This window comes from Fukomys damarensis, unplaced genomic scaffold, assembly GCF_012274545.1.
Source record: "Fukomys damarensis isolate Sample0158 unplaced genomic scaffold, DMR_v1.0_HiC HiC_scaffold_17, whole genome shotgun sequence".
Taxonomy (NCBI): Eukaryota; Metazoa; Chordata; class Mammalia; order Rodentia; family Bathyergidae; genus Fukomys; species Fukomys damarensis.
The window spans coordinates 77,523,649-77,547,904 of record NW_022900929.1 but is presented as its reverse complement, the minus strand read 5'-3'; the positions used below and the strand labels follow the sequence as shown (position 1 = coordinate 77,547,904).

At 43.0% G+C, this 24,256-nt stretch overlaps 2 protein-coding genes across 15 annotated transcripts in view; both read left to right on the top strand.

Moving 5' to 3' along the window:
• Shc4 (SHC adaptor protein 4) overlaps positions 1-15,898 on the top strand; it is a 117,024-nt gene extending 101,126 nt beyond the window's left edge. For 3 of the 4 annotated variants that reach the window (XM_033765217.1, XM_033765218.1, XM_033765216.1), the window contains 2 exons: positions 7,728-7,981; positions 13,466-15,896. In XM_033765217.1, coding sequence (XP_033621108.1) covers positions 7,728-7,981; positions 13,466-13,621 — 410 coding nt within the window. In that variant the 3' untranslated portion in view covers positions 13,622-15,896. Of the gene's footprint in view, positions 1-7,727; positions 7,982-13,465 lie in introns of all 4 variants that reach the window. The other variant, XM_033765215.1, reaches the window with a different exon arrangement.
• An 8,037-nt stretch (positions 15,899-23,935) lies between these two features.
• The window catches only part of Cep152 (centrosomal protein 152), a 98,198-nt gene continuing 97,877 nt past the window's right edge, over positions 23,936-24,256 (top strand). For all 11 annotated transcript variants that reach the window (XR_781890.1, XM_010632476.1, XM_010632477.2 and 8 more), the window contains exon 1: positions 23,936-24,068. The gene's annotated coding sequence lies outside the window, so the exon portion shown is untranslated. The remainder of the gene's footprint in view (positions 24,069-24,256) is intronic.

Here is a 24,256-nt window from a genome sequence, read left to right as displayed (position 1 = left end):
AAAAAAAAAAAAAAAAATGGAGGCAAGGCAAGGGCCTATTTTACTGCATAGCATTTCTTTATCAATGGCACTAATTTGATTTGTTTCAAAACTCCTTGATAAGTCATCTGTATGGTTCTAAAATAAGATAACTCCTTTCTTCAGCCATATACTGTGAGGGAAATGCAGCAAGACAAACATCATTTGCCTGCTAAATTATTTTGGGGGGCAAGTGCATAAACAAGAACATAAAGCAAAAGAAACCAAAGGCCTAAACTGGAAAATAAACAAAAAATGCTTTTCATAAAATACTGAAGCTTGTTGGGTGCTGAGATTGGCTTGATGTCAAATTTGGCTTGCCCCAAAGTTGGAGAACCAGTCCCTGAGACGGTCCTTTCATCAGCCCAGGAAGTTTCTCCAGAGGTGCTAAAGGCAACTTTGCAGCTAGTGTGGCTGCAGTAGCAGGACACATTTTATAGCAGGAGATTTTATTGAGCTTGGGTGCCACAGACTCCCCTAACTCCTGAGACCAGGCAAGTCCTTCTTGTCAGCCAGGTGGCTGCCATCTTCTCTGGAAGCAGACACTAAGATGGCGCCTGGCCCGCAAGGGCTTCATGAGGTTCAGTACCAGGAAGCAGAAGTGGTGGAGAGACTGAACGTAGTGCCTGCCGGCTAAAGCCTGGGCCAACCCCACAGAAACTCATTCTCTCATGAGTGGGAATGGGACATTCCAGGGAGAAGTTCTTGTGCCACCGAGGCAGACCCTGAATGGCTGGTGGGCAGGAGGTTGACCTCTGTGTGGGGCCAGTCAGTCGTTCCTTGGAGGGTGATCTGTACATCTCTGTGTCACCACAGAGGGCATCTTGTGAGATGGATGATGGGATGGAAAAGGAATTCACATTTCTGCAGGAGGCTCGCTCAGTGTCCAATGTGAAGTGTCCACGGGGGTGGTTTTTAAAGTAACTGTAAGAGTGCCCACTTGGTAGCGTCCATGTCGTGGGCTTCCAGAGACACAGCGGGTTGGAAACCCCAAATTAATCTGAGATATTCTCTGGTTCACAACTTCATTCTCTTCCATGTTAAAAATATTTATAACTTCCATGTTAAAAATATTTATAACTCAAGCAAAGAGACTGCTTTTTGTCACAAAGGATTCAATATTATGGAAAGGCAAAATTAATCCACAGCAACATTGTTACCCCTAGTAGAAAAGTACTGTCAGTGCTTTTCCCTGACTGTGGCTTTCTTTCTTTTCACCTTTCTCCCTCTCCGTCCCTGAGTGACAGCACTTCGAAGCTGAGGCCTCTGTGTCCCTCTGTATCCCCCCTCTTTGCGTCCTGTTAGGATTTCACGTACCTTAGTCCTCCCTGGCTCTTTGCTGCCCTCTTGAGGTTAATTGCAGACACCAGCCCTTACTCCTTTAAAAAAAAATACAGCTCCAAATGCGTAATGTTGACTTAAAATTTTATGAAGAGATAGAGCAGGATTAACTTCACGTGTATTTTTTCCTGTAAAATGTTTTAAATGGCTTTATTTACTCTGCCTCATATTGGTTCCTCCTATTTCATTCCTTCCTCCTGAGGAATCCTCTAAGGCTGGCCGCAGCTCTGAAAAGACTGTCTCAAACAACACAAAGAATCCTGTAGCTTCTTTAAGCAGACTTGGCCTTCTCTATCCAGACAAGAGCTTACTGATCCATGCAGTATTAGAGAAACAAACCAATAAACCAAACCAAACCAAACCAAATCCAGAGTTTTGAGCCCAGTATCTCTCAAGCATGCTCTCAGGGTCCCTTGGTTCATCCCGTCACACTGCCAACGAAAGCAACGTCTGCTGTGATCTTTGTTCTTACTGAACATGCCAGAGGGCCACCTTTAGTCATAGTACTAGTGTTCTTCGTCTACTCATTATTAGTTTCAGTCTAAACTGCCTTAACAAAGGAACCCTTCTCCCATAGTATAGCATGAGGAGGGCTGAAGTTTCCTTCTTTTACCTAATGGCTCAAGGATTGGCAGCACAGGGCCAGTGTAAGGCGGTGTTGCCAGTCTCAACATCTGGCTTCCATCTCTGGCCCGTGGGGGCTGCTTGGGTTCCCACAGCACATCTGTATTCAGCCAGTAGGAAGAGCGGAAGGAGAGGAATGGATACACGTTTCTCTAAAGGATATGACCCAGGAGAGACAGGCACTATTTCTCCCCGTTGCCGCTGGCGGCACTTAACCTGCAAGGGAGGCTGGAGAATTACTCTAGCTGGGTGCCGCCTAAACCTCAGGAGTTCTACAGTGTACTGTAAGGGGAATAGGCATTGCTGTGCCTTCGCAGCATGGGTCCTAGGCAGCTGTCTCTGCTACCGTGTACCTTTCCACCTCTCAGCCATAACTTTTCATGGCACACAGAGTGTATTTGCCCTCTCCTCAAAGGGGTTACTGCAAACAGCCCCCCTACAGTTACACATTTGAGATGGATAGGGGTTCTCATCATCTGCCCCTCCACACCAGAATGCAGTGGTGGAATGAATAGGAGTAGGGTGGCTACATTTCTGTGGGCTTGCATTCACAAAAGGGAAGCCTAAACCAGTGCCGGGCGCAGGCATTGATCAAACCCTGCCAGCTGTCAACACGCCCACAGCTGGAAGGGAGGCAGCAATTTGCTTGGGCCCTGGCTCCACTCTGAGATGACATTGGTGTCCGTAGTCGCCCGTGGGCCTGGGCCGCCCCGCTGGGTTGTTCTCACGCTTGCCCTCCCAGTACCTTCTTGAAGTAGGCAGAGAAGCCGCCTTTCCTGGGCTTCACCTCTTACAGCCCCCTGGGTGGTGTTATGACCATGAGGTTGGAGTCTGCCTCCGGCCAAAAGCCATAGACCCAGAGGCACTGTGCTTTCTTTGGCGATGGAATTCTTCAGAAACTAGGGTTCTACTTCATTAGAGCCGTGTCCACAGGCAGCTTCACATGCACGCCTTCATCATATTCTGACTGCTCGAAGGGTGTGAGGTAAGATCTCTTCTCTCCTTCTCATTGGGGATTTTCTCCTTTCTTACCTGATGATCTCTTCTCTTCTAGACTTATTGACTTTATCAAGCTATATTTCCAGAGTACACAGGTTTCAGTTTCATTTCCTCTATCATTTTGTTGGTTTCCATTTTCATCTTATAAATTCCTTATATTCTCTTTGGATTAAATTTTCCTGTTTCTACTACATCTTATTTTATATGCTTTATATTTTATTTCCATCCTAAAATGTTGATTCCACTTGACCATTTATATTTTCGATGAGAGGGGAGGGGTCTAGTTTAATTTTGCCCATATACTATTGAGTCGGTAATCTCCTTTTCTCCCTAATATTGCTCTGTATTTTAGGCTCCTCCTGTGTGCGTGAATCTACTTCTGAATCTACTTTTTCTATTGGGCCACTTACCTGCTGTATACCAGTGTACTAATCACCATATACTAACTGCCGTGTCTTTGTAATATGTCCGCATAGATACGTAATTCTTCCCTTAGATTACAAATAATTTTTCTCTATTCTTTGAACCCATCACTTATGCTTTAGTGTTTTGTGTCAACATTTTTCTACCACATTTTTAGCACTTTATGGAGGTACATGCATTTTTCCTCTCAATAATGCAAAGAAATTTATGATTTTTGTGCAAAAAAATCCATTGTGCAGTTTTCATACACCCAGTCAGACATAGTAATGAACCATGTACAGTCTGTTCTCAGTATTCACAGGTTTCATATTTGAGAATTAGCTTAGTCGCTTAAATTTAATTGTAACTCCAAAATCAGCACTCCTGGTGTGGTCATTCGCAGACATGCGCAGAGCGCCCTCTGGTGCCTACATCCCACTAAAGTCAGCCGAGGAAAGTGCTACCTTTTTCCAGTTCTCCTGGCAACAAGAGTCCTTTGGTGGTCTGTTTAGGGCCACCCTTTTTACATTGTGCTACTTGGTGGTTTCACTGTTTAAAGTGTCCCCAAGCACGGTACTGGAGTGCTGTCTACTGTTTGCTGGAAGACTGGTGTGCACAGCAGAGAGAACATCTGTCATAGAGAAAGCCTGATTGACTAAACTCAGTGGTAATTAATACTTATGAAACAAAGTGTCTTTAAACATAAACCTGTATACAGTAAGACTGTATATCTGATGAGAATGTTTTGACCTGAGGCTTGTAGGAACTTAAACCCTGGATTTCTCTTACGAAGAGCAGCATAGTTCTCACTAATCCAGTGTTTGTGGCAACTTATAAAATGTAACTCCCCGAAACAACCAGAACTGACTGTATTTATGGTCCCTTCCATAGGAAGTGGAGTCCTATCATGAGAGGATAAAGGGTAGGTTTCAGAAACCTACCCCCAACCCGGATGTATCTTTGTATCTTTCTGATGATATCCTTAATTGTGTGGCTACTGTAACTTTGGTATACATTTTATTCTATAGACAGGTTTCATTTTTGTTTTATGGTGGTACCAGGAAATGAACTGAGGGCCTTTTTGTGGAATTATATCCACAGTTTTTACTTTTTATTTTGAGATGGGTCTTGATTAGTCACTGAGTTGCCTAGATTGGTCTTGAACTCACTGTCTTCCTGTCTAGACTCTCACAGTGCTGGGATTATAGACGTGGTCCACCATGCCTGGTTTATAGATAGTTTTTTTTTCCAATTTAAAAGTTGTAAGAGGCTTATAAAAGAAATTCAAACAATAAAGAATAGTGTAAAATGAAAAGAATAAAGATCCTTCCCATGCCCTAATACTATATCTAACTCCCTAGATGCTAACAGTTTCTTCTGACTACTTTCAGAATGTTAATGCATGGTTAAGTACTACCTACCTACCTCTTTAACGCCTTTAAATATTAAATGACGGATATGGTAACCCTCTTCTCTGCCTGCTTGTTTCAATCTTCTGTTGTAGAGTCATCCACATTAGCACATGATCTTCACTATTGTCAGCTGCTCTATGTTACTCTATTTTATGAATGCATCATAATTGATATTATCAGTCTCTTATAGACGGAGATTTAAATTTTTCCAGTCCTTTCCTAGTATGAGCAGTGCTGCTTTAATCAATACAGCACTTTTTACCCACTAGTTTTTTTAGAATGTCTCATTCCTTTCTCATTAAAATTACTTGCAATTGCTTAATCCAGATTTTGCACGTTAATTTTTTATCCATAAGCTGTATTCCCCTTTTTAGACGTTTTGTCCATCAGAGCAGTGTGTGTGTGGATAACCATACCCTCCCTGTGCCTTCTTGTGATTGTGAACAATATGTCTTCAGTTGCTAGTAGGAACTCCAAGGTGACGTGACAGCTTGCTTCTGTGACTTACATCACCTTCTGAGGGGTAGAAAGTTTCATTGAAATACAGAGTGGCCTTCCTTAGCTTTCACTGCTTCTTCTAAGAAAATACATCAACCAACAATTTATTAAATTTTGCCTAGAAATGACATAACTACGCTTAGGTTATGATTGTCATTCTCAAAGTCAACTTTATATAAAAGAAAAATTGCAAGATACTGGAGAATGTATCACAGCATTAAGAGTGATTATATTTAATGAAGGCACCATACGTGATTTTCTTTGTTTTTCTGTTTTTCGAATTTAAAAAGTTTGGCAAATATAACTTTTGAGGTTAAGAAAAGTCACATATTGTGCTTTCAGCAGAATTAGATTTTCAGTAAATATTGGAGTGATTGAACTTTCCCAGCACAGTGGGTCTTGTCCTTGTGCTAATTTGGGAAACTGTGTCAGGGAAACATTGTCCACGTCCTCTGGCTGGCCCATGATCTGTTGCCTCTTTTCAAGATGATATAATGTCTGCTTTTCTTTGTTTTGTCCTTGTCCAAAAGTTCTTCACCATAATCTCAGAACAAACCAAAATCCATCATGCACTAGGATGTGTGTGCCAACACTTATGCACACGTGTGTGGCCTCACACTCATGCATATGTGTCCTCTCTCTCTCTCTCTCTCTCTCTCACACACACACACACACACACACACACACACAGATTCATTAGAAGTTCTCCACTGTCTTGAAAGCATGCAACACCCAGGCCAACTGCAGTATCATTCATCAAGTCTGGACACATTTCATTAGGCTTTTTCTGGCAACAATAGAAACACTTTATTGTTTGTAGAGGAAAATTATTTCCAGTCATTACACTTCAGGATATTTTTAAAAGATCTTTGTGACTGCTGCATCATAACTGTGTTATGCAGAGAGATGTTCTTAAGCAGGGACAGAACTGTAACATATTAACAACAGAACTGCGTCTTGTCTACAGGGCACTGGTTGCCCACACCAGTGACTTCATGGACTGGTTCTGTACAAGTTGTAAAGAATCATATGAATTTCTTGTTGATGAGACCAGCATAAGGATATAATTGAATTAATTGAGTCTAGTTTCTAAGCAAAATAGTCCTTGGCGTGTAAAATGCAAAGCTTGTTTTTATAGTTATTTCCTGGTAAATTCCCATCAAACATTATGAGCTTTCCCTGAACTCAGCATGCGAATTTATGCTGCTACTCTGGAGATGCTACACAGCCTTCTGACAGTCATGTCATCTACTAGACTGCACACCTCTCTCATAGCCATGTCTTCTGCTAGAGACCACTGTGGATACTGCAGAGTCAGAAGGTGAGGAAAGTTTTGAAAAATGGAAATAGTTTCATATCCAAGCCTAGAGCCTTAGAGCTTATAGACTAAAACCCAGGCTTTGCAGTAAAATGGACCTTTTTGCCTACCCCAGATTTACAATATATTAGCAGTGGGACTTTGAGTAAGTCACTTAACTTCCTGAAGATCATCATTTGGCTGTCTGATTTTGGAAGTAAGATAGTATAAAGTATATATAGCTTTTAACGATACCTATTACAATAAATGGGAGCTATACAATAATTATTAGCACTGTGAGTATCAATAGCACCAAGCTCTAATTGATGGTGTACTTTTCCTTCCCCAGAACTCTTGACTCTGAACAACACTTATCCTTCAAGGCCCTGGGGCAGTGCTTAGGCCCAGCCTCGCTGTTGTATACTTCCTTTTACCTTGTCAACTGTTTTGTCTAGACAGGTGAACATGCTAATAGGCATGCTAAGAGGTTTAGCAAAGCGTTGAAATTTTTGGTTGAAGATTGTCTAGAAACACATTAGGAAGTTGTAAATTAGTTTAAAAAGGGAGGGGCAGGCATGATGGTGCACATTTGTAATGCAGCACACTGTGAGGCTGAGGCAGGGGGATCACAAGTTTAAGCCCAGCCTGGGCAACTTAGTCCTGTTTCAAAATTTAAAAAAATGCAAAAAGCCGGGGATGTAGCTCAATGTGAAGGCCCTGGGTTCAATACCCAGTACCATAATAAAGAAAAGCTAAATATTAAAAAATAGGCACAATCCAAAGTTGCTGTTCCTACTTGGTAGAAGGTGTCTATATTCCGGTTCTGGCATAAGCCTCTCTCTCTTTCACTTGAAGCCTCAAGAATATAGAGACTCTTTCTGCAGTCATAAAAGCAGCTCACATGAGTTGTTTCCATTTCTCATAGGAAGGAAAACTACCCATGGGCGTGCCCTTGCTGGTGATGGAAGCTGAAGGCAGTGTCTGAATCTGCCATTAAATTAGAATGAAAACCGGAGCCCCTCTGTGTGCAGCAGTGTTACCTAATGGCATGGCATACAGTAGGGCCTTGAGTTGTGTGTATCAGGGATGGATGGTGGGAGGTAACACAGTCATGTGTCTTTGTGCTCTGACCTCAGAGGCCCCGGAGACCATTCAGCCCAGCGCCACGGCCCAGCCTGCTGGCTCACGTTCTTTGCCACACATTAAACAACAGCTCTGGAGTGAAGACTGCTACCATGGCAAGCTGAGCAGGAAGGCGGCAGAGAGCCTTCTGGTGAAGGATGGGGACTTTTTGGTTCGAGAGAGCGTGACATCCCCTGGCCAGTACGTACTGAGTGGACTACAGGGTGGCCAGGCAAAGCACCTTCTCCTGGTGGACCCCGAAGGCAAGGTACCGTGGGCTTCTCCTCCCAGACCCCTCAGGGTGTTGTTCTGCAAGGGTTGCTTGAGTGGCATCCAGAATCTGGTGCTCAGTGGTGTTCAAGGCAATGTGTTTCCTTTTTCTTGGACCTTCCAGTGCTAAGGAGAAGCTAAGGGAGAGGTTTGGGTAGGAGGCCACCCTGGAGTATCAGGTCGAGGCGATGGCCTCTTTCTTCCCTTCTCAGTCCAGCTCCATGGAGGACGTGAATACTGGAAGTGTAGCGACTCACTTCTGACTCTCGCCCATTATCCCACGAATGGTTCTAGCTCACAGGATGCCTGTGATTTCATAGAGCAGGTGCTTAAATAGCTGTAGTGTAAGGCACAATGAGGTAAGGATGGTTCAACCAAAGCATGATCGTGCTTATCAGAGACCTCGTTCTAGTCAAGGTAAACTGAGAAGGCTTTTCGTAGGGTCTGATATGTAGGGTAAACCCTGGAAGAGAGAAGAATTTCGAAAGGAGGTATGGAGTGTAGGGAAGGAGCCATAGGAGCATGCCAAGGAATAGGATGGTATTCAGACAATAAAAGCGTGTGGCTAGAGCAGAGGATGCCTTAGACAGATAGGGATCCTGAAAAGGTAGGTGGTAGCATATACCAGAATGCCTAATTTGTAGATTGGTGACATTGGCAGTTTTGGAGGAGAAAAAAGATAAAAACCTATGTGAGTCACGACATCAGCAAGAGGAAGTTCCAGTGATGACATTGGAAGAAAATGTTCCAGCTCTCCTTGCCCAACAGAAATGCTGGCTTAACAATTCTGTGGACCCAAATACCTTTATGGGAATTCCAGAACCTGGTTAAGAAGTCACAGTGCCCCAGGTGGCACAAAGCCGAGAACCATCATGGTGAAGTTGGTAAGAAGAGAAACTTCACTTTACGCGCAGCAGCACTGCTCAGTGCAAGGGGACAGTGATCTGGCTCGGGGCTTTTTCCTGGAGGGGCAGAGCAGACTGGAGCATGAATCCCAGGTGAAAGCTGCTGGAGGGACTGTTTCTGTCTTGCCTTAGATAGTGCTCATGGAACCAGCATCATTTGGGTGCTGGGAGCTGTTGAGAAGAAGGAAGGGCACAGGTAGTTTGCTGCAGCTGGCCTTGCTCTGTCCTCAGGAGCAGGTGTGCCATGTGAGGCTTCTCCCAGGGAGGGAGAGGAGTGAGGTGCGCATCCAACATCCTGGCTTCTTACAGTGCTGCCCAGTGACCTGGAATCTGTCATGCCTGACTAGGGGGCTAGTGGGAAGTCAGAACAGTTTGGGTGTCCAGTGGCTGCTGGAGAGGGAGAGAACTTAGGTGCCACAGAGAGATACCAGAGGGAGCAAGGGACTACAACCTTCTGGAAACTTGGCCCTCTTTCAGTGAGAAATTGAACATGGTCCCAAAGAAGTCACATCCCCCATCAGCGGTGTCAGAAGACCCTACGATGCCAGCAGGGCTGGGAAGGCTAGAGAGATAGCTGGATCCCAGCACAAGTTATTAGACTCACCAAGAGGTAGGGAAATGGGGCCCAGAGAAAGGAACAAGGTAATATCCAGAAACTCATCCTATAGAAGTGGAAGTATGTGAGTTACTTGATAAGAATTCAAAACAGTTACCATCAAGATGTTGTATGAGCTCCACAACACAATCCATGAACACGATGAGAAAAGCAACCAAGAGAAGGAAAATAGAAAAAGGAACCAAACAGAATCTTTGGAGCTACTAGAATATAGTAACTGAACTGAAAAATTCATTAGAGGAGTCCAATAGTAGACCAAATCGAACAGAAGAAAGAATCAGTGAACTCGAAGACATTTCATTTGAAATTGTCCAGAGGAACAAAAAGAAAAAATGAAGAAAACCTACAGGACCTTAATGCATTATAGGAACCCAAAAAGAAAAAGAAATAGAGAAAAGAGTAGAAGTTTATTTAAAATAAAATAGGGCTGGGGATTTAGCTCAGTGGTCCTGCCACTTGCCTTGCAAGCACAAGAGTGCAATCCCTGGTACCAATAATTAAATAAACAAACAAATAAATAAATAAAAATAATTGCTGAAAATTTCCCAAATCTGGAGAAAAGAAATAGGCACTGGATTCAAGAAACTAAATAGACACCAAGTGTGAGGAATCCAAAGATACTGGCAACAAGGCACATTATAATCAACTCATCAAAAGTCAAAGGCAGAATCTGAAAGCAAGAAGAGAAAAGAGCCTTCTTCTGTACAAGGGAACTCCTTTAAGACTATTAGTGGACTTGGTATATTCAGAATTAATACTACATCTGCTAAAGCTATCCTTTAAAAGTGAAAGAGAAATGAAGACTTTCTGGGATAAATAAAAGCTGAAGGAGTTCTTAACTATTAGACCTGCTTTACAGAAATGCTAAGTAGAATCCTCCAAGGTGAAATACAAAGATGCTAAACAGTAACATGAACATATAAGAAAGTATACAGCTGATTGATAAAGGTAAATATATAGACAAAGATAACTATAACACTGTGATGGTGGTGTATAAAGAACTTAACTCTGGTATAGAAGTTAAAAGACAAAAGTATAAAAAACTGTAAAATATGTTAAGGGATATACAATATGAGAAGATACAATTTGAAAAATCAACAACATAAAGTTATGTATGAAATAAAAATATATAATATCGGTATGGCATTAAAGTTAAGTTATCAGCTTAAAGTAGATTGTTATGAAATGTTTTATGTTAGCCCTATGGTAACTATACATAAAATAACTACAGAAGTTTCACAAAGAAATCAAAGCTTATCACCCCCACCATGCACAAAAAAAAAATCAGTGAAACTCAAAGCAAGACTTCAAGAGAGGCAAAGTGGGACAAAAAACCTGCGATGTGGACAGAAAATAATTTGCAAGATGGAAAAAAATATTTTCTTCCTTAGCAATAGTTACTTTCAATGTAAACAGATTAAATTTCCCGATCAAAAGACAGAGTGGCTGAGAGGATTTTTATAAAGATCCAACTGTATGCTATCCAGGCGATTAGCTTTAAATATAACTACACAAGTGGGCTGAAAGTAAAAGGGGAAAAAAAGATATTCCATGCAAATGTAGTGAAAAGAGAGCAGGGGTGCACATACTTATATCAGATAAAATAGATTTTTAAATGGAAATAATTCCCCCAAAGCAGACAGACACAATATAACACTAAAAGGATCAATTCATCAGGAAGACAAAATGGTTATAAATATGTATGAACACAAAAGCAGAGCATCCAAATATGAAGCAAACATTCACAAGACTGAAGGGAGAAATAGAAGTCAGCACAATAATATAGGGGGTTTCAGTGTCCTTTGTCAATAAAAGATAGATCATCAGGCAAGATGAGTGGGAAAAAAGAGAACTTGAACCAAACTGAAGATCAAATGGCTCTAGGAGACATGTACAGAAGTCCGCCCAATAGCAGCAGAATACACGTCCTACTCAGATGCACACAGTTCCTTCACCAGGACACCAGGTTTTAGGTCACAAAATAAATTCAACAAATTAAAGATTGGAATCATACCAAGTATCAACAGAATAGAACTAAGACAATGGTAGTAGCAAAGCTAGTATTTTCACAAATATTTGGAATTTAAATAACACTCTTGAATAGCAAATAGGTCAAAGAAGAAACAAAAAGGAAAAATTACAAAATATCTTCAGACAAACGAAAGCATTATATACCCAAACTCATGAGGTGCTGCAAAAGCCCTAATAAGAGAGAAGTTTATAGTGATAATGTCTAATAAAAAAGAGAGGATCTCAAACAATTGAAGTTTATACCCCAAAATAAGAATCAGCCTAGCACAAATTTAGCAAAAGGAAAGAAATAATTAAGATTAGAGCATGTAAGTTAGAGTCAGTTTTGCAGTATTATGATTAAATACCCAAGGCAGCTAACTCTAAAGTGAAAAGTTGGTTTAGCTCAGCTTGGAGGCTGAATCTTGACAAAGTATAGTCGTGACTGCCCCTTGGCTATATCACTTCATGGCGTGATGGCCATGTGGGCGCATACAGGGACAAATGTTCAGTAATCACATCTCAAGCTATGAGCAGAGAGAGGAGGGTGCAGCCAAAGCTGGTGCCCTTGTGAGAACTACCAAGGAGCCCTCTGAAGATAACCTGAGGGCTTCCTGCCAATGACATAAGGGCTTCTCAGGAGATCTACCTCCCAGAAGTTCTACAGCACTTCCAGTATATCGCCCAGTAGGACTGGGTACCAGGTCTTTAAACGTAATGGATCCTTGAGGGTCACTCAGACCATAAGTAATTAGAGCAGGGAAGAGTAAATGAAATAAAGAATAGAAGTAATAGAAAAAAAATCAATGTTACTGAAGTTGTTTTTTGAAAACATCATGAAAATTTGCAACACTTTGGCTAAGATAACTAAGAAAAAGGGGAAGATACAAGTGAAATAGAAAAATGAAAGGAAATGCTTACAATGGATGCTACATAATAAAAAGGATTATGAGACTACTGTGCACAGTTATATGCCAATAAGTTGGATAACTTAGAAGAAATGGATAAATTCCTAAAAAGATACAACCTAACGAGATCAAATCATGAAGAAATAGAAAATCTGTATTCCTAAATTTGTAGAGAACTTGAGTCAGTAATAAAATATATGCCAGTAATGGAGAGCTCATTGGTGAATTGTATCAAATATTTAAAGAATTAGTACCAGTCCCTCACAAGCACTTCCAAAACACTGGAGAAAATAAGGTTTTATCTCATTTTATGAAGCCAGTATAACCCCTGATTCCAAACCCAGAGAAAGACAATATAGGAAAGGAAACTGAATTAAACAGCACACTAAAGGGATCATGACCACATAGATTTATTCCTGGGATGCAGGAATGATTCAAATCAGTCAGTGTGAGATATTCCATTAATGGATTAAAGTATAAAAATCACATACGTCTCTCAACAGATTCAGAAAAAGCATTTGACAAGCTTCAGTACTTTCATTATAGAAAGACTGAAAAAATCTAGGAATAGAAAGAAATTAACTGAACATAATAAAGGTGTATGTAAAAAACTCACAGCCGACAATGTACTCCATGGTAAAAGTTGAAAGCTTTTCCTCTGATATCAGGAATAAGACAAGAGTTCTCATTTTCACCACATCTAGTCAACATAGTATTAGAAGAACTATCCAAAGTGTGTTAAGCAATGACATCGCAGAGGCAGATTGCAAACTTGGATTGACAGGCGTGTGCTATCCTTTTCCTAACTGCTAAGGATGGTGGCTACAAGAGGATAGTGGAGGGTGAGAAAACTATTTATTAAAAAATATAGTGTTCCAATAAACTCAATTAAAGCTGAAAAAAATATAGTGTTGGAAAGGAACTTCTCTTTAGTCATCAAAATATCTTCTTTCTGGATATGCCCGGTTTCCCTCTCTGATTGTTTACATCTTCCAGAAGAATGCTGTTATTTAACCCTAGCATATTTATACTTCCTTTTCAAGGTGAGGACCAAGGATCACATATTTGATAACATTGGGCACCTTATCAGATACCACATGGACAACAGTTTGCCGATCATCTCTTCCGGAAGCGAAGTGACCCTTAAACAACCGGTGAGAAAAGAGAATAACCCTGGACTTTCGCATTCCAAGAAATGACAGCGTTGGCCCAGTGCTATCTCGGCAAGCTCCGCTTCGCATGAGGGCATGAGGATAACTCAGACTCTGCCTCCAGGTCAAACAGAGCACAAACTGTGAAGCGTGTCTTTCTGAGACCCGGATGGACTAGATCTTTTATAAAACAGAGAACTAATAGAATGTCTTCGGGAAATGCATCTCTGAAAAGCGGAGAAGGATTGACCCATTTGAAAAGAAACTATACACATGCACGGATGTCACTTTCTGAAGTCACGTTGCATCGACAGCAAGCTAAAAAGCACAATTAAACTTTCACATGCTAGAGACAACTAGAACTGCTGGGGCAGTGGTATGTGCCTTTCACCGTGGTCATTTGGGGGCATTTTCCTAGGGGGAGGTTAGTTCCACGTGTCTTCATGTTCTTTAACTGCAGAACCATTTGCCAAAAAGAGTCTTTTCTTGCTAAAACAGATAAACTATTTACTGGATAGTTATTGACTTTATTACAATTTCTGTTTAGTAGCATTTTTCACCCCAAGGTCAAAATAAATATGACACAGAATCCAGACTGTGTCTGTACCGGTGGGATCAAAGCCGCTGAAAGTGTTAGTCTGTTTTGTTGGTCTGTCCTGTGTCCTCAGTCTTTGCTGTGTGGACTGTTTGCATACAGCCTGTGACACATGGAAGAGGCCAGATCTCCCATTCACTTCTGTTTTCCTCATCTTTTCCCACTGCCCTTGCCACAAAAGCTCCTGAGGGCTGGGTTTATAAAAGGTGGCAGAGGAAACCAGGGTTCTTCGTACCACAGTATCCACACTGGTTCCATCCTATTTGGAAGTACAGGATTTAGTTCAAAGTGTAGGGACCTTTTCTTTACATTGGCGGCCACTGAGTCATAGTGTCAGCATCTGCATGTGACCCAGCACCTTTTCTAGATTTGATCAGACAGACTGCAGAAGACACACACCGTCCATTCATTCGTGCAACATTGAATGAGGTGTTGGAAAAGGTCTGCTGCAGGTAGACCAACTCTGCAATGGGTAATCAAGTAAGTGTCTTGTGGGGAGAAGCACCAGGCAGGGGCACATCTCCGTGACCTTCAGCAGGTTGCCAAGCCTCTCTGGGTTCCAGTTTTCTTGCCCATAAAATGAGTGAGCTGGAGAGAGTGAGTCCCGAGGTCTACCTCAGTCTTAACATAGCATGTGCCCTCCTACCATAACCAAGTGTTTCATTTATTTGAGGTCAGAACTGCTAAGTAGCCCATACAGATTAAACATTCAGGATTTTTTCCTTTAATATGTCTATACTCTCAGCATAAGTGGCATAATTGAGACCAGTTGTCATGTGGCTCAGAAACGGTGGCATAGTATAGGTGTTCTTGCCACTGCACACAGAGATGCGGCCACGACACAGAGTGATGTCTTGTTTTGCCTGCTTATTTGTTGTATCCTGAGTTATCTGGACAATGCCTTAACTTCGTTTCATTCTGGCTAAGTCAGCACAGCTTAAGCTTTATGGTTACCATATTTGTTTGGAATAGAAGTCGTCTAAATGCTAAGCCCATTGAACTCTAATATTTTTGTGGAAACGCTTCTGATTTTATCTTCTGCTGCCTTGATATTGACTGGTTTTGTTTCCTTTTATATGAGTAGGAAATAGTGCCTTTATCACCAGTTTTCAAAACACTTAGTTCTTGGTCATTTTTCCTCATAAAGGGGCTCAGCAAGGGTAGAGAGAATAGAATCATGATCTATGAGAAATTAACTCCTGTATTGAGACAGGGCAGAGCGCTGGGCCCAGTAGGGCTGGGTAGAGAGACTACCAGTCAACTACCCAGTTGACTGAGCAGCAAGGAGTTCTTGGTGCGGAGAGCATTAGTGGTGAGAGCCGTACACAGAAGTAATTAGTGCTGGACTGTAACGGTATAGTAGTTAGGTAAGCAAACACTGCACTCACAAATACCTCGGGTACAGTTAATGCAAAATAACAGGAAATGTCTGCATGCTATTTTAACCTCACTTTCTTATCTTCATGTGTTTTAAAGTAGAAATCATTTGCCTGTAAATACCTGTAAATGACTTTTTAAAAGAACAAATAAATAATTATTGCTTTGTGACCATTGACAATGCATGTCTGGTGTTTGGGATTTGGAAATTTTACCCACTGTAGGATATGAGTCCTGGCAGGAAGCAGATGGCCCACTGAAATTGGGTAATTTGAGGAGAGTTTATTAAAGGAACGATTTAAGCTGTGGGCAGAGTATAGGGAAACCACAAAGGAGAAGGCAGTGCTCTGTTCCCTCCCCCTTCCCCCAGGGAGCAGGCACAGTCTGGAGAGCCAGCTGTGCGCAAGGATTGCCTTCTAGGAGCTGTGCCTGGTGGGGTGGGGCCAGCCGTGGTGACTCCACAGAGAGACAGATCGCTCTGTCTGTCTGATCTCCGACTGGCTCGGGATCCTCTGCTGGCCCACGGAACTTGAAGACAGGGCAAGGGAGTTCCTTGGTCACCAGCCTCCGAAAGAGTAGGGGAAAGTCTGGAAGGGAAAATGAGCCAGTACAGGACTCTGGTGATAGCCAAGCTTCAGAAGCATTAGAGAGGATCTGGATTAGTTGGTAAGGTGAGGCTGATTTGTAGAGGAATTGTATAGATGTTCAGGTAACTGCATATAAACAACCACAACATGTTAACCCCTTATTATTAAAAAAACGAGTAAGCTATACTTTGAATTGTTGGTTATTTCACTTTAGAACAATTTCAGAAACATTTAAATCTTACAGAGATGCTTTTAATTCTTTCATTCTTGCAAGTCCTATTGATTTTGCTGTTTCCTTACTTGTAATGGTAAATGGAAAAATAATAACATTGGCCTTGCTACCTTTCATGGTTGGGATTAACAGCTGTAGGTTATAATAGAAGATAATGCCTGACTATAGCAAACACATATATGAAACACGCCATCTATATCTGTAGAAAATATTTCAGACACAGGTTAGTATTAGAAATGAGTTGTTCCTTTAATCTTTCAGCTTCTTGTACATGAGAAAGGAAGTCTCCCTTGAGGGCATCGTCCTTCTTGCTCTGGCTCTGGGTGCTTAATTTATCTATATTTTTCATAGTCTTACTAATGGGATAAATAGCCTTATAAGGGTGGGAATGAAAACACTGGATAATGAGGGAATGTTACACACAGTTCTGCACACATGAGGTAGACAACCTAGATGAAGCAGACCAATTCCTTAATAAGTATAAACTACCACAAGTCATCCAATCCGAAGTTGATCATTTGAATAGCCTGATAGCCATTAAGAAAAATTGAATGAACAGTTCAGCACCCGCTCCCAAAGAAAGCCTAAGCTTAATTTCACTGGAAAACTCTATCCATCATTAAAAAAATTAATTTCGGTGCTCTACAATCATTTCCAGAACATTAGAGAAGGAAATACTTCTCAATTCATCTTTTGAAACCCATATTACTCTGACATAAAGATCAGAGCCAATATAAAAAAAAACATAGATCAATATCCCTGTGAACAGAGATGAAAAAAAAAACATAATGAAATGTTTTCAAATAGTACCCATCAATATATAAGAATAATTACATATATTTCCTTCCCTTACATATATTTACATATATGTAAATATATGTAAATCTAGCGATATGTACAGTATGTATGTGGAAAGCTATAGAATGCTGATTAATGACATAGAAGATCTAAATAAACGGAGAGACACTGAATGCTCTTGAAGATTTAATATAATAAAGGTGTCAGTTCTCCCCAAAGTCATACACAATGCGCTTCCCATCACAGTTCCAGCAAGACTTTTTGCAGTTTAGACAAGCAAAGGAACTAGAAACAATTGCATGAAAGAGCAAAGTGGGAAGAATCGATCTCCCCGATTTCAAGACTTAGGTGAGTGATCAGGAGCATGGTATGGCTGGGAAAAGCCACACACTGGGCAGTGGAATGGAACAGAGAACTCAGAACTACCTAGTTATGTCCAACTGGTTTTTACAGAGATTCAGAAGCGACTCAGTGGATGAAGAAGAATAACCTTTCAAGAAATGGTTCTGGAGCAATCAAACGTTTGTAAGAAAAGAATGAACCACGCACCTTATATAAACAAATAAATGGATTACGGACTTAAGTATAAGGTGTAAAACTAAAAAACTTTTAGAAAAAACATGAGAGAAAATATTCAGTGTAGTATATACTATGAACATATATACTAATGAATACTTATCTTGTGTGCTCTGAATTTTGATAAACTTGCTTATCAATTCTAGGAGTTCTGTTGGTTTATCTGGGGGCATAGTGTTTCTCTTTGTTTTGCTTATGGTCGGCTTTTTGGTTGATTCCTTGGTATTTTGTACATAGACAGTCATGCCTAGGAAGGAATTCAGAGAAAACACGATCTCTTAAGGGAAAACAGATACACTGAACTTGTTCTGAGTTTTGCTCTGTGAAACTGACTGGAGGATGAGAGGTAAGTTACAAGCTGGGAGAAAATACAGGGCCCAGTAATTGCAAACCATATATCAGGCACATCACTATCTAGAATATATACAAGTCAACTGGAAAGTCCAATTAGAAAATGGGCAAAAATATGAGCAGACATTCCACTGAGAAGAAAAACAGATGGACAATAAGTACGTAAAAATATGTTCAACATCATTGTGCAACTGGAAAATGCACATTCAAACCACAGCAAGCATCACCACACACTGGCCAAATGGGTAAAATGAGAGATGAAAACAACATCACATTTGGTCTAGGAGAGGAGAAAGCAGAGCACATGTATCAGGTGAGCACGTAAAGTGGTACCGTCATCCTGGAAAACAGTTTGGCTGTATATTGAAAAATAAAACATGCAAGTAGTAGTCAAACCAGCAGTTGCACTCCTGGGCATTGATCACAGAAAAATGAAAACTTGAGCAGAAACGTTCCTGATAGCTTTGTTTATAACAATCCCAAGACAGTTAAAGTCATGGTTCCTTCATAGTGCGGAGTATAACTCAGCAGTACAGAGAGAACTATTGAGAGACATGACCACTTGGATGAGTCTGCAGGGATCTTCAGAGTGAAAAAGCCAGCCCCCAAAGTTTACATATTATATAACTATTTATATCTTGAAATTATAAAGGTATAACGTGGAGAACAGATGAAGGGGTTTTGCGATCTGACTGTGTGGCCCCCAGATTTATATGCAGGCACCAACACCATGTGCTGATGTCAGCAGGTGAGGGATGTTTCACACATGGGAAGAGGACCGAGAGAGGGGGCAAAGGGCAAGATGAAGGGGACGGGAAGGGGATGCGGAGAGGACCCAGATGGACCAGCTCTCCATGCCGAACGTCTGCAGTCACTTCCTTCTGGGGACGGACTCAGCTCTCTGGGTCACTGAAACCCCGAGGTGGCTGAGTGTCACTCCTTACCCTTCCCTGTCACCGTGGCTAATGTGAAGAAGTGAAAGCTCAGTTCTTTTGTCTCTGTGTTGAGGACGCTTCAGAGTCCGCTGTGGAACAGAGCTGGAACCAGCCTCTCTCCTGGAAACACACCCCTGCTTGGCTTCTTCCCCATCCCTGACCTCTTTGTTGCTTTCTTACTGGTTTCTCCTGGAAGTCTTTTTATTATGAGTTGTATCATTGTACTAAGTCAATATTTTGTTAACCAACAGGCCTACTGTGTAGTTATGAAGACAGGCACAGATAGTTAATAATTAAGAAGTAAAAATAGCAGAAGCTAAGAGCCATGACCTCCCAGGGAAGGGCACTATTAACAGCGTTATCCCAAAGTGGGAATTCCAGTTATCTTTTAGTGTGGATTAGCAGCAGCTGTGGACTCTGGGACATAAGAATGATGAGTGATCATTCCTGGTACACCTGTTAATATAGTTGTACACTTGTTTTAATTTTCATATTCTAACCTTAGTAACCCTTAATATCTTGGTTGGTGGACTCCTAGTTATATGCAAAAGTAAAAACCTATAAGTTTGTTTAGGATTTTCCCAGTACTGAAGAGGTGGCTTGGGCGTTTGTGTCATTTAATGGTCCATCAGAAAGACCCTTGAGGTTCACTCCTGTGCATGGACCATTTAGAGTTCACTGGTCCAGGCTGCTCAATTACAGATGCATCTCAGCTCAGAGTGTTTTGCCTGTGAGGAATATAACCCCGCCTGCAGTTTATTTCCTGGGATGCTGTAACAAAGTATCACAAAGTGCTTGAAACAATACAAATTTACTCTCTCAGTGCAGGAGGTGGGAAATCTGAGATCAAGGTGTTGGCCAGGGCCTTGCTCTGTCCACAGGTTCTGGGGAACAAGCTTCTCCTTTTCCGGCACCTTGAAGCCCAGGTGTTCCTTGGCTTGTGGCAGCACAACTCCAGTCCCTGTCTCCACACCCACGCAGCTGTCCCTGTGGCCTGTGTCCTCTTCTAAGAACACTGGTCATTAGTTTAGTGCCCACTCTAATCACAGTGGCTGTGAGCAGGGGCAAGCTCTGTGAGAAGGGGCTGAGCAGCTCAGGCATTTCATCTGTTATGGGGAACTGTAGTCATCAGTGGTCCTTTCTAGGGTCTTACGGTCCCATTAAAAAAACTGGATGGGGTGACTGATGGAATGTGAAAGTTTAACGTTTAGGGCAGAAGAAGAAGAAGAAAAAGAAACGCAGAAGAAGCACTCTAAAAGAAAAAAGTGCCCAGCAAGGAAGGGCTTTTCAAAGCAAGTGTAGCCCAAGTAAAGTCGAAAGAAGTAGTACTATGCCCTGCAGCATGCAGAGTGCAGGCCGGCTGGCGAAAGGGTTTACAACAGCCACAAGCTTAATGATCACCGTCTTTTCTGTTCCCATGCTGACGTCAGATCTAGGGCATCCCACCAAAAGCTCACTTGATCGTGTGCCAGAAAATTGGTATCAGGTGCAGGGCTTGGCTTGGTCTTGTGCCAGAACTGAAGACAGAATTCTCCCATTGGTATTGGGTCTCTGCAGTTGACAGGTCATACCCTGTTGTCCAGCCAGGTTGCCATGCCCTAATCTCATGCCTCAGACCCAGGTGTCAATCTTCAATAACCCCTCAGAACATGGCTGGTACAAAATATATGTTCCAAAGATACTGTTAAATCGAATTACAAATAATGATCTAATATCCCTCAGTTCTTTCCAGGCTCTGCAGTTTCCATCCTTAAGAGTCTTCCTGCTTTCTGTTTGTTCGTATAAAGCTATAACCTTGGTGGAGACTCCTGTTTGCTGCATTCCAATAGCTCCTTTTGCCCTCTGCATGCATCCTTCTTTCTTTCTCTGCCCCCAACCTCTGGAATGTCTTAGTACTTGGTAGTGGCGTTTATGCCATGGTTTGCTTCACTGCCTCAGACCCAGCATGTGCTCTAGTGCAGAGCTATAATTTGTAGGAACGCCATAGAAAATAAGCTTTAGTGTTCCTACACTCTAAAAACTTCCACACAGTTTCTCATTTTGTCTCCTCCACGATTCTGAAAAGTAGTTATTATCAGTACTATTTTCAGATAAGAATTTTGAGACTTTTGAGGGTTCAACAAATGATTGTGGACAAAAGCCAGGAGACAGAGCTGGGCCTTGAACTTGATCTTCTAACTCTCAATTGAGCACTCTTTTGAGGACAGCACTGCTTGATGATAGCACGTTGGGTAGCGCCTTTGTGATGAGACTGTTTCATCCTGATTGCTTTGACACCAGAGAGGAAGTGGGATACAGGAGCAATGGCTGTTTAGCTCCACCTTTATAAATGCTTGTTTGTAAGTGGGACCTCATCTCACCAACACCCTGACATTTCCTCTTGAGATGTAAACAAGCCTGGTATAGAAGCAGAGCATTGACTCGGCTCACAGGTGTGTCCATTAAAAATAAAAATGCAAAGCAAATATTGACCCAGCATTCCACAACTAATTTGCTGAGAATTTAAGAACTCTGGCAGTTTTTTCTCTTTTGTTTTCCACCCTAGAACATCTGTGTTTGCTGGTGCTTTCCCAACCACGCCACACCTTCCTGCTTTCTAATGTCTTTCCTGTGACTCCTGGATCCACACTGTGGTGTAGGCTATCTTCTTTCCTACCTATTTCTCCAGCCTCATTTCTAGAAGTTTGGGATCCACTGTGGTGCACTCACTCATGCTAATCTATTTCCTTAGTGCTCTCTCCTCCTCCTCCTCCTCCTGGAACCTTGCTTGTAGACCCTCAGATGTTCATTTTCTCCTGAGTTAGTTCCTACTCTACTTAAACTAAACTTCATAAATGCTTTGCTCTTGTGCGTTACTGTCTTTCTGTTACGGTTTATATTTAGGTGCCTCCCCCAGCCTCGTGTGCTTATAGATGGGGCTTTTGGGAGGTGATTACATCATGGGAATGTGATGCTCACCAGTGCATTAGTCCACTGATGAGTTCATAGCTAAATGTGATGTTGAGAGTTGAATCCTGGTTGGAGGAGGAGGGTCACTGGGGGTGTGTGGCCTGGAAGGGTGTGTAGCTCTCTTTCCTTCCTTGATCTCACTCTCTTTCTGCCTACCCTGCCGAGGACTGTTTCCCCTTTGCGTCGCCCCTCTGCCATGCTGCCCCACCTTGGAGCCGGCTCACTATGACTCTACAATATGTGGGCCAAAATAAACCTTTCCTTCTTAAGTTGTGGGTGTCAAGTATTGTGTCTTAGTGACCAGGAAAATAACTAAGACACTTTCTATGTAAGGATCTTATGCTTAGAATGTTGGTACCTTGAAAGAAGGGGTCCTGCCCTACACTTTCTAGTCAAGCACCAAGGCAGGATTTAAAACAGCACAGGCAGCCAAAGAACATTTTGTTAATTATAGTGTATCTGCAACTCTACTCAGATCTATGTTTAGAATCGGAAGGTGCTGATTTATCCTTTATTCTGCATCATTCTGTCAATTGTGAGCTACTGTAAAATATTTTGCATGTAGCTGACATGCTCTGGAGATAAAGGACTTGGGTTCAAATTCTGTCTTGCAGTAGTTATATGACCGTGGGCAGGTTGCTTAATTTCTTTTTCATTTTTTTCCTTCTAATGTAGGCTTCTTCCACCATAAACTGGGGTGATATGACAGTGACTGTGAGCACCCAGATGAGATAATGCCCATTAAAGAACTTAACAAACTGTACCGCACTCGGAAGGAGTTCTCTGCTTTGACCTTTCCGAGAAGCAGTTGCTTGTGGCCAGGGTTACTTAGTGTGCTTACTGCAGCATTCATCAGAGCCCCCTGCACAGGAGCACCCTGGACTCAGTTTGCGGAGGGACTGCGTGGCTGTGGAGAGGGCCTGAGGCTAGTGCTCGCTAACAGGCCCTTCCCTCACGTCCAACACACGCCATGTCTTCCAGTCCTTTCCTTTGCCTTCCCCGGCCCCGAGAGTCTTCATTTGTCCCTTCCTTCATTTCACTTCTTTAGCACAGGTTCTCACAATTGCTGCGAGTGCCTGCCAGGAAACCAAGCAGGCTAGGTAGGAGTTGGCTGGGAAGCAGTGGGGGAGCCTCTCGGAGATAACTCCCTCTGTTCTTCCCAGTGGGGTGCAGGTGCAGGAACTAGGGGAACAGGCACAGGGGCCCTCCCATCCCACAGCGGGACAGACACTACAGAGGCGGGGAGGAGTGCGTCTTCCAAGGAGGCAGACTGTGCCAGGGAAGCCTCCCGAGGAGGCGTGTGCTCCCCGGAAGCCTGAGCAGGTGGAGAGGTGAGGCTGGGAGGGCCACGCCTGGGAGAGGAAGTTCCCGGGACTGTAGGCAGCCTGTGATTTCATTCACTGCGTACCCATGGATTAAAGGCCTGTTTACGGGGCGGGTGGGGGGCAGGGTAGGCATCGTGGGGTGAGGCGGTGGGAGAGCAAAGTTAGACCGGTCAGATCCGGAGCTGCGCTACAGCACACAGGGTTAAAAGGTTAGACTGCCGATCGCATCTCAGAGAACAAAAGAGTACATGCGAAAACTTGGACGGCGAGTGTGGTGGGATTCTGGGCGCTTCCACCTAGACCCGGGGCTCAGGAGCGGAAAGAGCACATGACGGGGCACTGGTCCCAAACTCAGGAAATCAAGCGAAGTGCCCTGAGTCTCTAGGCAACCGGTAAGCCCGCCCTCCCAGAGCCAGCCCTATCACAATTGGCTCTCGGGTTTACCAATGGGCGCGCAGCGGTAGCTTCCCGCCACCTCTGGCGCCCGCTTCAAACAGCCGTACCGCTGCAACCGCAGGTGGGCCTCTCAACCAAGCTTCGGGGGGCGGAGACTTCCGCCTCTTCACCCCGCCTCGAGCTGGCTCGGCCCCGCCTACCAGGAGAGCTTCTAGCTGGCGATTGGAGGAGGTGGCTGCTCTTCAAAAGCCTGGGGAGGGTTGGTTGTGACTAGGAAGGCGGTCTCGGGTTCGTGTCAGGGTCGGCGGGCTTGCTAGGAGTTGTTACCCCGCCGGGGCTGAGGTTTCCCCGCGGTGACAGCTGCGTGGCCTCCGGTGAGTCCTGTTGCCCTGCTGGGCCTGGGGCCGGCTGGGGGAGCTGCGGGGGCCTCGGGGTCTCGGTCGCTCCCAATACATATCCTCAATATCTATTTCCTCGCTCATTAATTTCAGTCCTACCCACCTCATCTGGACATTGAGACAGTATGACACATTTAACAGAAGAATGGCCTTGGCTCAATGGG